The 16,617-nt window shown below is 45.1% G+C and overlaps 2 protein-coding genes across 9 annotated transcripts in view; one reads left to right on the forward strand and one right to left on the reverse strand.

Annotated features, from left to right (window-relative positions):
- The window catches only part of LOC139056422 (monocarboxylate transporter 12-B-like), a 141,515-nt gene that overhangs the window by 104,517 nt on the left and 20,381 nt on the right, over positions 1–16,617 (forward strand). For 7 of the 8 annotated variants that reach the window (XM_070534652.1, XM_070534650.1, XM_070534646.1 and 4 more), the window contains one exon: positions 5,627–5,770. The exons of the other annotated variant lie outside the window; for it this stretch is intronic. In XM_070534652.1, coding sequence (XP_070390753.1) covers positions 5,627–5,770 — 144 coding nt within the window. The remainder of the gene's footprint in view (positions 1–5,626; positions 5,771–16,617) is intronic. 8 annotated transcript variants of the gene reach the window in all.
- The window catches only part of LOC139056423 (uncharacterized), a 215,338-nt gene that overhangs the window by 53,276 nt on the left and 145,445 nt on the right, over positions 1–16,617 (reverse strand). Inside the window, exon 4 of the mRNA XM_070534653.1 lies at positions 2,606–2,755. Coding sequence (XP_070390754.1) covers positions 2,691–2,755 — 65 coding nt within the window. The 3' untranslated portion in view covers positions 2,606–2,690. The remainder of the gene's footprint in view (positions 1–2,605; positions 2,756–16,617) is intronic.

The raw sequence follows: 16,617 nt of genomic DNA on the forward strand, positions 1-16,617 counted from the left end.
AGTTTTCTGCAGATTAATTTTCAGACCCACCCTTCTGCTTTGCCTCTCCAGGTCAGTGAGCATGCATTGCAATTGGTCTCCTGAGTTACTAAGCAAGGCAATATCATCAGCGAATCGCAAGTTGCTAAGGTATTCTCCATCAACTTTTATCCCCCATTCTTCCCACTCCAGGTCTCTGAATACCTCCTGTAAACATGCGGTGAATAGCATTGGAGAGATCGTATCTCCCTGTCTGACGCCTTTCTTTATTGGGATTTTGTTGCTTTCTTTGTGGAGGACTATGGTGGCTGTCGAGCCGCTATAAATATCTTCCAGTATTTTTACATACGGCTCATCTACACCCTGATTCCGTAATGCCTCCTTGACTGCTGAGGTTTCGACTGAATCAAACGCTTTCTCGTAATCAATGAAAGCTATATATAAGGGTTGGTTATATTCTGCACATTTTTCTATCACCTGATTGATTGTGTGAATATGGTCTATTGTTGAGTAGCCTTTACGGAATCCTGCCTGGTCCTTTGGTTGACAGAAGTCTAAGGTGTTCCTGATTCTATTTGCGATTACCTTAGTAAATACTTTGTACTTTGTAAATTGATTTAGATATGCCAATTCGCTTCTGGTATGCTTGTAAATGATTTAGTGTTAATAAGGTGTCCCAACGATATTCCTTAATTGATCTATCAATCTTCTGGTTATCGAAGATGTGAAAATCCTGTTTAGTTTCCGCACGTGAATTCGTTAAGTCTTCACTAAATGTTGTGAGAGCAACGAAATAATGGTCAGCAACTTTTCTTTTACAATACTATTACAGGTTACATACTAGAAACACGCGTTTGTATCTGGTCAATGCATAACGTCGTAAGTTTGTTAAGAATTCTTGTCGTGTAATTCCTGTGATGTTATTTTCTAAGCCATAACTCGAAATGAGAGTCAAATAGTCACTGACATAATTTTTAGTAGTAGTAGAGGTATCTATGTTGAGATCACCTACCAGAATTATGTTATCTTTTTTCCCTAGTGTCATTAAGAGATGCTGCAATTCCCCCCAAAATATGCCTATATTTCTGTCTGGTGGCCTGTAGATATCGCAGATTATGAATGATGCACGTGCACATTCGACTGATAACAGCAGCATCTCTGCTTCTTTGATCGTTATGGTCAGTCTTTCGCATAGCCTATTGTTTCTAACGTCTAATATAACACCCCCTCCTCTTCTCTCGTGACGGCACACCGAAAATTGTTCAAAATCTTTTATTTGATATGTCTTAGCATTGGTTTCGTCTACACTCACTTCGGTCAGGATAATGACATCTAAGGAATCTTTATATGGCTCCAAATAAAGCTCTAATAGATCCCAATTTTTGTGTATTCTTTTGATGTTAATATGAATCAGATGAAGACATGCAGATTTTTCTTCTTCGCAGGTGTATCTCTGCCGGTAATTTACCCAGCCTTTAATTGAGTTAGATTCTACTTCCATGTCTACGTCATTTTGGATAAACTCGCTTCATTTTCAATTCTGATAACACCGGCTCCTTCTTGTTTTCTTACGAATACTTTACCATTCTTCATCCACGCGAACTTTTCTTTAGCTGCATTCTTCACCATCCACAACAACTTTCTCGCATATGATGTCAGGTTTTCATTAATGAAGATTTTATCGGACTTTAGCTGAAGTTTTTTTGGCTATCCATGCATCTCTAATTGAACTGTTAGAGAACCTAACCATTATAGGCGGAGTTGCCCCTGTCCGAACTCTAATTCTGTGAATTCCCTCTAGCTGTCCGTCCATTGGCTTAGTCAGACCCAATTTGGCAGCACAATTGTTCAAGATATCTCTCAGGTTTTATTGTTTGACTGAGGTATTCCGTGGATTTCCATAATACTTCTCCGAGAGTACTCTTCTAAACTTTCAATTGTTAGTGTCATCTGCGCGACCTCATCTGCCAGACTGTCTGATTTCGCACCTAGGTTCACAGTTGTTGTCTGCAGATTTTTAGTCTATTCCTTTGGTGTTTGAATCGCCTTCAGTAGCGTGTCGTACTGCGCAAAAATGTGTTCCAATGAACCCTCCATTCCTACAATTTGCTTATGTTGTTCCTCCAGCTTAAACAGTGTATCATTATGTTTCAGCATTCGTGTTTCAGCAGTTTTTTTCGAATATTGCCAGGCGTTCCAACATATGGCTGAACTTCGACGACAGTGACTCAATTGAAGCCATGACATCGTTCAGTAAAGGCTCTTTCATCGCTGCCTTTTCATTCTCATTTTTATGCTGTTCATGCGCTATCTTGGGAACCCGAATGTCGACCGCTTTGCAAGTCTGGCATGTCCAAGAAACAATGTCATAGTCGCTCAGGCTTTTATAGGCAGCTTTAGTTACTCCTGCGCATTTACCTATATAGTACTTAATATGGCATAGACCACATAAAATTCCATCGGATGAAAGAGCCTTCATGCACACAACACAATCAGTGTTGTTTTCCATTTCACTCGTGTCAGCAAAGTCAAAGAGCGAAACAACAGTACAAACAAAGCAGAAGTGCAGTCCAGCAACGCCCCTTTGATTAAAACAAGCAAGATGAAAAAAATTCAGAGTTCATACCTAAAAAAGAAACAGAGCGTCTCTTTCCGTCCCGGTTGCCACTTGCTCACTCGCTGCCGATAATGACGTCATCCGGTCACGATAATCACTGCATCTTTTGTTGCTCCTTGCCGTGCTGCATCTCGTTCCCGTGCAGGGCCGACGGATTGCCTAAAAAAGAGAGAGCGTTTCTTTCCGTCAGCGCCGTTTAAGGGCCCTGCTGGACTGCCCAACTTTTCACACCCATATTTCAAGCAGAATTATTAGCAAGAATAATAGAATTGCGAGAACTGCCCCACAATGACCCATTAGCTGTTACTGTGACCAACTCGCTATCTGCATGTACAGCACTTACTGCATCTTTAAATTCAAAAATTCAAAGAACATTTCGTTAGATGGTACCTCCGTACTTACAGAGAGTATGTTTACTATGGGTACCGGAACATCGTGGTTTGCACTTGAATGAAATGGCTGATTCACTCGCACGAGCATCCCTCAACTAATATATGTTTGCTGACATCAGCTTATGTCGCCGCGTCTAGGTACAAAATTTCACTATATCGCAAAGCTCTCCAATATCCATGCTAACACCGTTTTCTGGATCCCACCATATTGGCTTCCCATGGAATAATAATTGGTGTGCTTCAAGGCAATTGGAAGTTTCTTTTACAAAATTGAGTTATCCTATACCTCCTCTAAATTTTTTACTTACAGTGGTCTGGTCTCGCTATGTCTCCTCTATGTTCTTTTTGTAGTGCACCTAAAACTATCGAACATTATTTCTCTCCTGCCGCCGCTTTCTAAGACAGAAAACTATTAAAATACTCATTTATCAAACTTGGGATATCGCTAAACTCGCCAACCATTCTTTCTTTTGGGGCGACTTCACTGGGATCAAGCCTCAGGGATGCTTTTCTTGCAGTTTACAGTTTTATTAGAGAGACAAAATGGTACCTTGATGAATTTGAAAATTATCAATATTTCCTATTATTTCATTTCTTTACGTTAACTCATTTTACCCGAATTCTCAACAATGTTTTCATTACACTTCTAAAATACGATTCTATGGTCCCACGCTCGACTTTGGTTTACTTCTAAGCACACGGAAAACCGCCTGCTTCTTGGCCAATGCCCCTTGTGGGTATGCCCCACTGTTTAGGATACAAGACAAGACAAGATAGACGCGTGCTTTCAAGTTGCATTACTACGAGCCTGCTAACGCGCGTCAGAACAAAGCCTATGAAACTTCTGTGCTAGATTTAGGGAAGCAGACGCGCTCCTGTGTTTTTTCGTAGCACGTTGAAGAAAACAACGAAGAGTCGCGCCGCCACTACTAGACTGTGTATGTTTCAGGCTGGCACACTCATAGACCCTGAACACAACTTTCCAGCTTACGTACACACTACGCTGCAAAGTCAGCTTATTTCGCGAACAGAATGCGTGGCGAGAAAGAGATGGGTCGAAAAATCTTTTCTCGCTTTTCAGAGGTCGAGAGAGGCAGCTAGAGCTTGAGGAGCGTGGTTGCTACGAAAACGTTGATGTTTCGCACACCAGATCCAGAGAAAAACACCACGTGACTTCCGCCACATACTCTTCAACTGATCCGAGCTAGTCGGGGCTTCTGCTATGCTTTCCGTCCTCCATGCCTCTAGTAATTATTCTAGGAAACTCTATGGCTGGTTGCGATCCTGCAGTGCAGGCAGGATCTTCACCCTCTGCACTGCTGCTATATATTGCTCGCTTCTTTCCACTACAAACACTGCGCCGAAGTTTATTTTGTAATTGTAGAGTGGTGCATTACCTGTGGTAATTACCTAGTTACCCCAGTAGGCATCCAAGACGTTCATTAAAGACCAACGCACACCTAATGCCATGAACTCAGTGACCCAAGTTGATATCACAGAGCGTCATTGAGGAGCATCACATACACAATGCTCTGAGTTCCGCGCTTGCTGGACAATGCAACCCCTGCCTTCAACACACACGGTGCAGAAATGGTGTGAAGGAAAGACAGGCACATCCGACCCCTTCGACCACGGCGAAACATGTCCGTCTCCGTAGAGTGCGCAGGCGCTGGAGTATAAGTCGGGCGCAGGACAGGAACCCCAATTATCTACGCGCGCGAAGGCTCTAGCGGTGCAGGGCCATCCCGGATGCCACCAACAGGGGGGGTCGTTTCTGTATACCTAGTGCCCAAACACCCTCTGCAAAATAAGCGGACCCACTACGACCGTAAGGTCCCCTATAGCTGTCGTTTAAGTTAAGCTTTAAGGTTTGTTAGAAAATGAAGACGGTCACTGACCAAGGTAAAAAAAAATAACGTATTCGAACCCGTACGGGTCCCTCGTTAACAATGAAATGTTGGCTAAGTGCAAGGTTCTCAAGTGGCGTTCAGCACATGACGGAAAGTTCGGGACTACACGTGGTTTTGAGCTTGTAAGGTGTGAATAAATGTCTGCTGTGTGTTTCGTTACGTGATTTCTGTGTCCTAGAGCCCATAAGCTGTCCGCCGCACCCGCCAGAACTTTCAAGTGCACCACAGGCGATAATATGCCTCGTACAGCCTAGCCGATGTCTTTTTTTTTATTTACAGGCAACTGACGTTATCCACTGAACTGCCAGGAAAAGCAGCTTCGCTGGCTATCGGGGAGCTTTTAGCGAGATCGCGCAAATACGTTCTCCTTATTTCTTCTGTTTTTTTTTCTTCCCAAGCTCTGGCTGATTGTAGGAAGGATCTTAATATTCATCATTATGGCTTTTCTAAAAAAAAACGGGATAGACGATAGTACACCTCTTTATTTATTAAAAAGAAAGTTTGGTTCATGGCTTGTCCTACGTTAATGAACGGCTCTCTATGTCTTCTTAGAAGTATCGATGACCGGTGATTAACCTGCAAACTGAAGTTGCTAAACAGCTTGATGGCGAGAGGTAACGGCGAAGACACAAGGAAGGAAAAATACAGCGCAGCGATGTACGAGTGCCAACTTGCGCAAATGTCATTTCTTCTGCTGAACTGAAGTCGCCTTGCTCATTTTCATGCAGACCCAGTTTTCGGCTACCTGTGTTCGCGCTTTTCCTGTCGAGTGGTTCTGCTGTGCTGCGGATTCATTGGCCCAATTGGAGTCATCCTCTGCTACTTCGCCCCCAATGTTACCTTCATAGCTGTCTTCTACGGAACACTTAATGGTGCGTACACGGACACAATAGGAAAGCACAGGAAAATAGAAAAGGGCATTGAAGGGTGACGGGAAAACAGTGAAGTAGCATTTGATTTATCTTACACGGTTAATGGACAAACGGTGCGACAGAAGATCACTGACTAACGTATGCTGGCGACATAGTGCTACTAGCGAAAAATTTAAAATATTTACAGACAGTAGCGAATATCTGTGGCAACGCAGCGTAATCTGGCGTTTACTTTAGCACAGGAAATAGGTAATTTTAATGTTTAATGAAGAGATAAATAATTGCGTGGTGTAATTTCAACAGCAAGTCATCGTCGTCGTCGTTGTCATCATCATCATTCTATTTTATGGAAAAGGCCTCTCCCGGCGATCTCCAATTACCCGTATCCTGTGCCAACCGATTCCAACTAGCACCCGCAAATTTCCTAATTTCGTCGCACAACCTAGTCTTCTGCCGTCTTCTACTACGCTTCCCTTCTCTTGGCACCCATTCTGTCACCCTAATGGTGAAACGGTTATATAATCTGCATATTACATGACCTGACCAGTGCCATTTTTTTCTCCTAATTTCCATTAGAATATTGTCTATACCCGTTTGCTCTCTGATCCAAACCGCACTCTTTCTGTCTCTTAACGGTATCCCTAGCAATCTTCATTCCATCGCCCTTTCCGCGGTCCTCAACTTGTTCTAAAACTTCTTTGTCAGTCTCCAAGTCTCTGCCCCATATATCAGCACCGGTAAAATGCACTGATTGTATTCTTTCATTTTCAATGATAACGGTAAGCTCCCAGTCAGGAGCACACGATGTGTGCCGTATGCGACACAACCCAATTTTATTCTTCTGTGAACTTCCTTCTCATGGTCAGGGTTCCCTGTGATTAGTTGACCTAGGTAAGGGTACTCCTTCACAGACTCTAGAGGCTGATTTGCGATCTTGATCTCTTGATCCGTCGCCCGGTTATTTATCATTATCTTTGTCTTTTGCATATTAATCTTCAACCCCACTATTACACTCTCTCTCTTAAGGTCCTCATTCATTTTTTGTAAGTCGTCCGCAGTGTTGCTCAATAGAACAATGTCATCGGCAAACCGAAGGTTGCTGAGGTATTCGCCGTCGATCCTTACTCCTAAACATTCCCAGTTTAATAGCTTGAATACTTCTTCCAAGCATGCAGTGAATAGCATTAAAGAGATTGTGTCTCCTTGTCTGACCCCTTTCTTTATAAAGAAAAGGCGAGGATTGCGGGAGATGGAAATTCAAGACGATGAGCAAAACGTGAACAAGGTGAATGCTGGAGCCAACGTTTCGACAAGTGGACTATCCTTCAAGCCGACGTATCCTTTCCTCGCCACAGTATATATAGGTGGGGTTCTTCTATAGGGGAGAGAGTGTGAGGTGGGACGATGCGGAAACGAGGGAAAATGTGTTAGCGTATCGAATTGAGAGTAAAGGAACGCTGTGTACACGCTCAAAGCCAGCTCCCCCCCCCCACCCACCCCGGTCTGTCAACGCACGCGTGTCAGCCGGCGTGTCAAGGGCGTCTGACACGCCGGCTGACAAAAAAGAAATAAAAAAGAAAAGAAAAGGAAAAAAAGCAGGGGTGGAAGTTACGCCAAGAAATCAAACGAAGTGTTGTTGCCTATAGCTTGAAGTTTAGCATAGCGAATAGATTCTAAAGCTCCCTTTGAAACGTTTATGCCTATTGGTTGCGATGTCGAACTTATGGATAAGGTATGATTCTCTGTATTCTCGATCAAAGCGGAAATTTGACTGTAAGATGTAGAGTTTAAGTTCATCAAAGTTATGACCTGGTTGGTTGAAATGCTCGGCGACGGCTTTGGGAAGCTCTTTAGCTGTGTCCGCGCGATGTCCGTTTAATCTGACGTTCATTGATTGTCCTGTTTTACCGATATATTGTTTCTTACAGAAGGAACACTCAAATATAAATCGCATCCGAACTTGTACAAGTGAAGCTAGATTTGACTTCATGTGTATAACTATTTGCGGTGCTCTTAATTTTAATGTCACTTTGAAGGTGCCTGCAGGTTTTGCACCTAGGGCGACAACATGCTTTTATTACGGGGGAATGCTGCTCGCTCACTTTTGCGTGCACTAACATGTCTTTAAAGTTCTTGTTTCGGTGATAGGGAACCCTGGGTACATCCGGGAACGCTTTTCGCAGACGCTCGTTACTTGATAATATTGGGTGGTATTATCTTAGGATGTTGTTATGTTTGGGAGTGCATTAGAATATTTTGTTATAAAGGCCGGTGGTCTGTCAGATTCTACTGTGGGCTGTCTCTTCGCCAATTCCGACTGTCTCTTCAATCTTGACGCGGCATCATAAGCTCTATAGAGAGCAAGTTGGGGATAGTTTTTTTCTGCTAGCGTTGATTTAAGGTCATTGAGGTGGTGGATATAATCGTGGTTTTCGCTGCAGATTCTTATACGTTTCGCTTGTCCGACAAAAATTCCTTGCTTGCAATGTCGCGGGTGATGACTGTTGTAGTATAAATATTGCTGGCTATCTGTAGGCTTCCGGTAAAGTGTCGTTCTCAGTTTTGCATTTTCTATGTAGACCGTCGTGTCCAGGAAGTTGATCTGACTAGGAGAGTGGTGAGCAGTAAATTTAATACTCGGGTGAAAGCGATTGAAATGGCTAATTAAGTCGGTTAAGGCGCTTTTGCCGTGTTCCCATATTATAAATATGTCGTCAATGTAATGAAGATAGGTGTGGAGTTCTAAAGGGTAGGATTTCAGCAGGTCTGCTTCAAGCTGTCCCATGAAAATGTTCGCATACGTGGGAGCGAATGGCGTACCCATGCTAGTGCCGAAAATTTGCAGGTAGTGTATAGAATCAAATTCGAAATAGTTGAGCGTGAGAACTAACCTAAGGAGCGAGAAGTAAACTTCAGGAGCGTGCGCTTGGGGATTGATTGCGAGGGATCTAGAAACGGCTTCAATTCCTTCACTCATGGGAATGTTGGTGTAAAGGGCAGAAACATCCAAAGTGAGTAGAACAAATAAATCGATGTCTGGGCACTGTTCGGTTTCCGGTGTCCACGTGCTAGGTGTCCACCTAGCACGTGGACACCGGACAGCCACCTAGCACGTGGACACCGGAAACTGAACAGTGCCCAGACCTCGATTTATACTTAAAACTGATATCAAAGGAAATTCTAGAGTCAACGCGGCATTGCTGGAAACGCAAAAATTTGACCCCTGCTCAACACCAAATACTTAAAGAACTTGCGAAAAGGAATGATATTGTAATAAAACCAGCAGACAAAGGCGGCAGTATCGTAATCTGGCCTATCGAAAAGTACAAGAATGAGGCCTCTAAACAACTGAACAACCACACCCATTACAGAAAACTCAACTCTAACCCAACTTCAGAGTACAACAATATTGTGATAAGCACAATAGCGGAGCTCCTGTCCAGGGAACTAATCACGCAATCTGAATATCGCTTCATGATGCCCAAGAACAAAACAGCAGGCCGCTTTTATCTTCCTAAAATACATAAAGTTGCGGTCGAAGAAATATTTACAGCAGAAATCCCAGGTCGGCCTATTGTGTCTAATAACAACACACCTACTGAGTCAATATCTAAATTCTTAACTCGACACCTGTCAAACATACCCACCACCCTCCCATCTTTCCTTCAAGACATGCCGCACTTCCTTCGAATTATCGACGGCATCAACGCCAACCAAATCCTTTCCGACCGTGCTATTGGCGAATTGGCGAAGAGACAGACCACATTAGAATCTGACAAAATATTCTAATGCACTCCCAAACATAAACAACATCCTAAGAAAATACCACCCAATATTATCAAGTAACGAGCGTCTGCGAAAAGCGTTCCCGGATGTACCCAGGGTTACCTATCGCCGAAACAAGAACATTAAAGAGATGTTAGTGCACGCAAAAGTCAGCCAGCAGCATTCCCCCGTAATAAAAGCATGTTGTCGCCCTAGGTGCAAAACCTGCAGGCACCTTCAAGGTGACATTAAAATTAAAAGCACCGTAAATAATTATACACATGAAGTCAAATCTAGCTTCACTTGCACAAGTTCGGATGTGATTTATATGCTTGAATGTTCCTTCTGTAAGAAACAATATATCGGTGAAACAGGACAATCAATGAACGTCAGATTAAACGGACATCGCGCGGACACAGCTAAAAAGCTTCCCAAAGCCGTCGCCGAGCATTTCAACCAACCAGGTCATAACATTGATGAACTTAAACTCTACATCTTACAGTCAAATTTCCGTTCTGAACGAGAAAGAAAATACAGAGAATCATACCTTATCCATAAGTTCCAGACATTGCAACCAATAGGCATAAACGTTTCAAAGGGAGCTTTAGAGTCTATTCGCTACGCTAAACCTTAAGCTATAGGCAACAACACTTAGTTTGATTTCTTGGCGTATCCCCCCCCTTTCCTTCCCTTCTTTCTTTTTTGTCAGCCGGCGTGTCAGACGCCCTTGACACGCCGGCTAACGCGCGTGTGTTGACAGACTGGGGTGAGGGGGGGTCCTGGCTTTGACCTTGTACACAGTGTTCCTTTACTAATTCGACACGCTAACACACTTTCCCTCGTTTCCGCGCCCTCCCGCCTCACACGCCCTCCCCTTTAGAAGAACCCTACCTACATATACTGGGGCGAGAAAAGCATATGTCGCCTTGAAGAAGACAAGTCCTCTTGTCGAAACGTTGGCTCCTGCATTCACCTTGTTCACGTTTTGCTCATCGTCTTGAATTGCCATCTCCCGCATTCCCCGTATTTTCTCTGGATCTCTGTCGCAGGTGCCTTTTGCATCGCTGGCGTGCCACGCGCATTTTTCCACTAGTGCGCATGTGCCTTTCGCCCCTCTGTTGCACACGACAGGCCTTGTTCGTCAAGCTTACGAGGGACATCCTAGCTTCCGGGCACAAGGCAGAAAGAGCGCGCGCAAAACCGCTAGAAAAATAACGCAACGCCGTTAGCCGAGCGCGCGCTCATTGCTCTGCAGAAACGGTGCGACGCCGCCCAGTCACTGCTGGCCGCGAACGACGCTCTGCGTGACAGAGTATTTTCGTGCTCAGTAAAGCAGTATCAAAAGACTTAACGCGACAGTGTTAAGGAGCTCGTGTCGCAGAAAAGCCGGTGTCGTCGGTGTCGGCGTCAGCGGTGTTGGCCGTGAGCGATAAATCCCACAAGGCACTTCGTAAATAAAAAACATCTTGCAAGATCGGCTGGTGGGAATCGAACCCGGGTCTCCGGAGTGTGAGACGGAAACGCTACCACTCAGCCACGAGTTCGTCCCTTCAAAACGGGACAAAATCGCCTCTAGTGAAGGCGGTGTTGCCTTATAAACGTGCCGTAGAGAGTTATACTGCGGTGTATATCGGTAATTATGACCATGTAACTTACAGAAGTCGCAGTTTCGCGAGTAGCGAAGTACGTTTCCGCTAAATTTCTTCTGCACTCTGCGCACACGCAGAGCCATCTTGCGGCAAACACAGAAGACCGTCTCCTCGCAATGTACGGCGCTGCCCGACACGTGGCGCGCCACTCGCCCCATGACCGCGTCCGCCTTCATGGCGCGTCGGGGCCCGGCTATCTCTGCCGATCGCGACGTTTGGCTGGCGTAGCGCGTTTGAGTAGGCGCTGCGAACGGGATGCGATAACGCTATCGCGTTCCACTCTTGAAGGCGAAGCTTAAGCGTCCTCCAATTTTTTCAGCGCTAGGTCCACCAAGGGAAGCGAAGGCGCTGCAATCGTTCTTGCGTCGGAAGTAGAATTACGTGACAGCAATCCTCTCGGGCGAGAGTGCGCGCGGTTATTTGATCCTGCGATTTAGGAGGTATACCTTGTCTTGAATAAGAGACAATGAAGTGGAGCTGGGCAGGCCATGTAATGCGCAGGGCAGATAACCAGTGGACCATTCGAGTTGCAGAATCGGTGGCAATGGAACGGAAACGCAGTCGAGGATGGCAGAAAATCAGCTGAGGTAATCAAATGAGGAAATTTGCAGGCGCAAGCTGAAATCAGCTAGCGAAATTGGCGATTGCTGGGAGAGGCATTGGCCACGCAGTGTATATACAGATAGGCTGATGATGACTATGATGATGATATTAGCATTGTTCGTAACTGTTGTTCCTACTAACTGCCGTACTTGAACGCCAAATATTTGCCCGAGGCTTTTATATCTTTAATACGCTTCCCGTTGATTATATCCAGCCAAAGCGACGATTTGTTCCGGTTTTCATCGGATGGTTCATTGAGAACACAGTGACGAGACCAAATAATTGCAAAGGTAAACTGGTGAGAAATGTTTTCGACAACCTGAATGGGATAAAGATCGCTCCTCGAAATTTTTTTTTGAGTTAGTTAACATGTAAAAGATTGTCAGCATTCATGAGGTGGCCTGGTTAGAGTTGGTGTCAACGTGTAGTAAAAAAAAAATAATCCAATAGACTCTTTTATTCATTAACAGTGCAAATAAAACGACCCTGATTTCTACATATCCGAAGCATGAGATAAAATTGCGTCCAATTTACAACGCCAAAAAAAAAATATTATTGCTTTCCATCTCATTTCGCAGATTCGAATTTCTTTCCTCTTCGGGCGTCTGCTACGCTAAAAATCAAACGACCCGCCGCGGTTGCTCAGTGGCTATGGTGTTGGGCTGTTGAGCACGACGTTGCGGGATTGAATCCCGCCCACGGCGGCCGCATTTCGATGGGGGCGAAATGCGAAAACACCCGTGTACTTAGATTTAGGTGCACGTTAAAGAACCCCAGGTGGTCAAAATTTCCGGAGTCCTCCACTACGGCGTGCCTCATAATCAGAAAGTGGTTTTGGCCCGTAAAACCCCATATTGTAAAAATCAAACGAACACAAAAAAAGATTACAGCAAGTTTCTTCATCCGTATTATCATGCACTGTGGCTCATGCGAACGAGATACGAATATGCCACACGATAGGCGTCTTGCAACCGACCTGCCGTCAGCCAGTAATACGCCATATGATTTGTTTATGTTTTTAGGGATTCATTCATTATGGAGAACCCGAATGATCAACAGACATGTTGAGCCACCTAGCTCGACAATGGCTGTCTTTTGAGAAGAGACAGCTCAAGTGCGTAATGTGGGTGCTACCTTTGATCCCGTACCTCAAAAGATTTTGCGTCTGGACGCTTGTGTTTGTTTGCCCGAATATTGAACTTTCATTGGACTGCGTGCCGTGTGTGAATTTGTTTCTAATGTATGTTAAAATGTAATGTAACAATATTGGTTTGACACATAATTCCATGCAATAAAATAAGGAGACCTGCACTGGTGAAGTGGTTAGAGTACCTGGTTTGTAAGCCAGAGGACGTGAGTTCGAATCCTACTCTTGGGTATATTTCTTTACTAGCTCAGTAATTTTTTCATCAAGCTATAAATGCCTAATTTCATTAATTCCACCTTTGCGGACATTGGCAAGCATGACCGTTACTCCTTGGAGGAGCATCCCTCAAAGAAGTAACCGCATGGGGAGTAACAATTCATCTCGTCGCACTTACTCCCGAATGGGAGGAATGGTTATGGCACATCAGTTCCTCCCCTAAAGAAGTAATTTCAATACCACATTTTCTCCTTTCCTTCTTAGAGTGTAACGTTATGCTTACCATCCGAGTGTACGGATTGGCAGCCTCTGAACACAGAGCAATTTCCGTATTACGTGGGTTATTAGCGAAGTTACGCTGATTCACTTTATAATTATCAACAATAGCTGGCTACAGGAAATGAGTACTTTGGGGACCGTCCTCGACACTACCTATCCCAACGATTAAATTTTATATAGCGGTTTTCATGTAGGTGCTACGCGAACAATTAGTTCCGTTCGGCAGGCTTCTTGAAATCGCAACTGGCTGTAAAACGAGCGTCTGTGTCGTCGATGTCACCGCCCCGCCCCCTCCCGCCTTTTGTCACGTCTCCGAAGTTTCCGCCGATACGACCCCCCCCCCCCCCACCCCCGAGAAGCTTGCGTTATCTCCTTGCTGTGTACGGCGTTGGCCTAGCGCTTCAATGCGGGTGGACCGCCAAATCTACTTCGTCATTCCCTTGGACCGCTGAAACGGCATTTCGTCGGTGAAAGTGGACACGTGGTGCCCAGTGGAATGACGAAGCAAATTTGGCGGGTGGCAGGCATTCAAGCGCTAGGCCAGCGCCGTACACAGCAAGGAAATAACGCAAGCTGCTCGCGGGCAGGACCAGCGGTGACCTCGGAGACGTCATGAAAGGCAGGTGGCGACATCGACGACACAGACCCTCTTTTTCCAGCCAGTTTCGGTTTGAAGGAGCCTGCCAAGAGGAACTAATTGTATGCGTAGCTCCCACATGAAATCCGCTATTCAAAATTTAATCGTTGGGATAGGTAGTGTCGAGGACGGGCCCCTGTTAGATACGGACCCTTTTCCTGGCATCACTCGAGTTAACCAGACCACATCCCATCGCCATCGCACCCAATTAAGCTGCGCAGAAGCGCGTCTAACACATTCCCGGACCTGTCAGACCAGTTGGCGACCCCCACCTCGTGCACCGCACGCTGAGGTATTGTCCACCTGCTTGACTCTTCCCGAAAGTGCAACGGGGGCCTAGCACGGTTCCAGACAATCTGGGACCTGGGCGAAGTTGTTTTGCAGCTCTGTAAGGTCGCTCAAAAAAAAAAAGAACTGTCTCCCCCTCGATGAGCGCTTCGAAATCAGGAGGCAACGCCGTGGCAAATCACCCCTCGGACAATGGTGCCCTTGGAGCAACCCGCATGAGCCGAGTGTGACGGCACTTGCAGACCAGGAGGCAGCCTTGGGGACAAGTCGCCCGTCCGACAGTGGAGACCTTGGAGCGTCCCCTTTGGCCGAATGTGATGGAACTTGCACGGACGCCTACCATTGGAGGAAAATGACACCTGAGTGGGCTCGACGATTGGCCGAAAGTGACATGACCCCGGCACACCGAAGGGGTTAAAAGCGAGAGGCAGGGAGCAGAGAGAAGTATTTGCTCATTCACTTCTTTCGTGCTTGTTGCCACGGGCCGCAGCGTCCGATTTGCTGCCGGCCATCAATGACTTTATGACTGTTAATTACTTCGTGTTATTACTGTATATAATGTAAATAAACCTTCAATTTCATCTCAAAATCCTCCTCAACGTCGGGCAACTCCCGCATTCAATGGCAAGATCCAATACCCCGAAGTACTCATTTGCTGCAGCCATCTATTGTTGATAATGGGAAAGTTATTTACCGTAACTTCATTAATTGCACACGTAATGCGGAAATCGCTCTCTGTCTAGAAGCTGCCACTCTGCACACTCGAATCGTAAACATAACGTTACCATGGTTTATCTTTTTGTAATCTGTACAAATTTGGTGCATATAAAAAAAAACACCCTGTATGTCGCTGTGTGTTAGTCGCGCACACTTCGCTTCACAAATTTGACTGGTTCAGTCTTTCGAACGCAACTTCTTATGTGGTACATATATATGCATGCTTTAAAATTTTTCACCAAGACTTAGTGAAGACTGAGCTTATCAGAAGCTACCTTTCGTTGTATTTCTGCGATAAGCGTATACCAAAATGTGGCCCTAACTAGCAAGGAGAAACACCGGATATTCTCATGGAGCGTATAAAACCTTGAAATCAAAAGGGAAAGAAAAGAACAAGTGCTCTTGTGTAGAACTGCTGCAACCAACTGAAATTACGTTGCAGTAAATGGGGAAAAAAAGAAAACGAAGTCTGTGACGGTGTTGAAGCAGACGTTCCAAAACGTCAACTTCGTGTGACATTCAGGCGCTGGCAGCGGGCGGCACCGTAGTCCTGGAAGTGTTGTAGCCATGCAAACTAAGCATTGAACGCCCTTAAGGATGCTGATAAGGCGTTTATCTACTTTTCATCGATTATTACACCAATTCAGCACTCCTTTTAGTAAAAACACTGATAATAAAGGTGTGCGCGAGAACATCACGAAAGAAAAGGAGAAATTATATGCGTGAGGTATTGAATAGGGGTTTCTAAAATATATACTCGATGTTGCACCGTTCAGGCGCCTTACGCGAGGTGGTTGTGCGCACCGTATAGGAAAGGTGTTGCTCAAAAACCACCAGCGCGTTACGCTACCGTTAAAAAGTATCCTAGCCGCTGTGAGAATGTTAGGTTTCAAGCGCAAGGAACGCATTTTCGGTGATGCAAGATGTGACTTGAGACAAGGTTTCTGATGAAATCAAGTAGTTTGAGTTTCTGGAGAAATTATACGCATGGGCACCAATATTTCAGGAGCTGCAACGTCGCCCCCGTGTGACGCAGTTGGTAGAGTGTGCGGCTTCCAAGTGGAGTTCCTGGTTTCGAATCCACCTGCATGCATTTCTCCCACAACATTCTTACGAATGAATTTGTCTATTTATGTGTTAATCCGAATGAACAACTCGTAGAATGTTGAAAGTACGACTAGCTCGGGCTGACATTTTTTGTTCATGTGGCTCCGAGTTGAGCAAAGCGCCCTTCCTCAAGCGTATTGTGTTCGAGTAAGGGCACCTGTATTAACGCCATAAGTGCTCTGGCCTCAGAAACTAATTTTCACACCCTTATGGGTGACAAAACCTTTATTGTGAAGGAGGCTTTTCCTAATTTTAGCCACTGCACGTGACGCCTGTCCTGACATTCCACGTGCAGCACATAGTCCACGAACAGTGCCAGCAAATGCCGATTAAACTGAACGTCGAGACACAGAAGGGTCTACGAAAATGGACGGGAGGAACTGAAATGGCAGAGCGTCACAGCGGAAGCTAAATAATTTGACACGCTGAAGTCACTGCA

The sequence above is a fragment of the Dermacentor albipictus genome, chromosome 2 (assembly GCF_038994185.2).
Source record: "Dermacentor albipictus isolate Rhodes 1998 colony chromosome 2, USDA_Dalb.pri_finalv2, whole genome shotgun sequence".
Classification (NCBI taxonomy): domain Eukaryota; kingdom Metazoa; phylum Arthropoda; class Arachnida; order Ixodida; family Ixodidae; genus Dermacentor; species Dermacentor albipictus.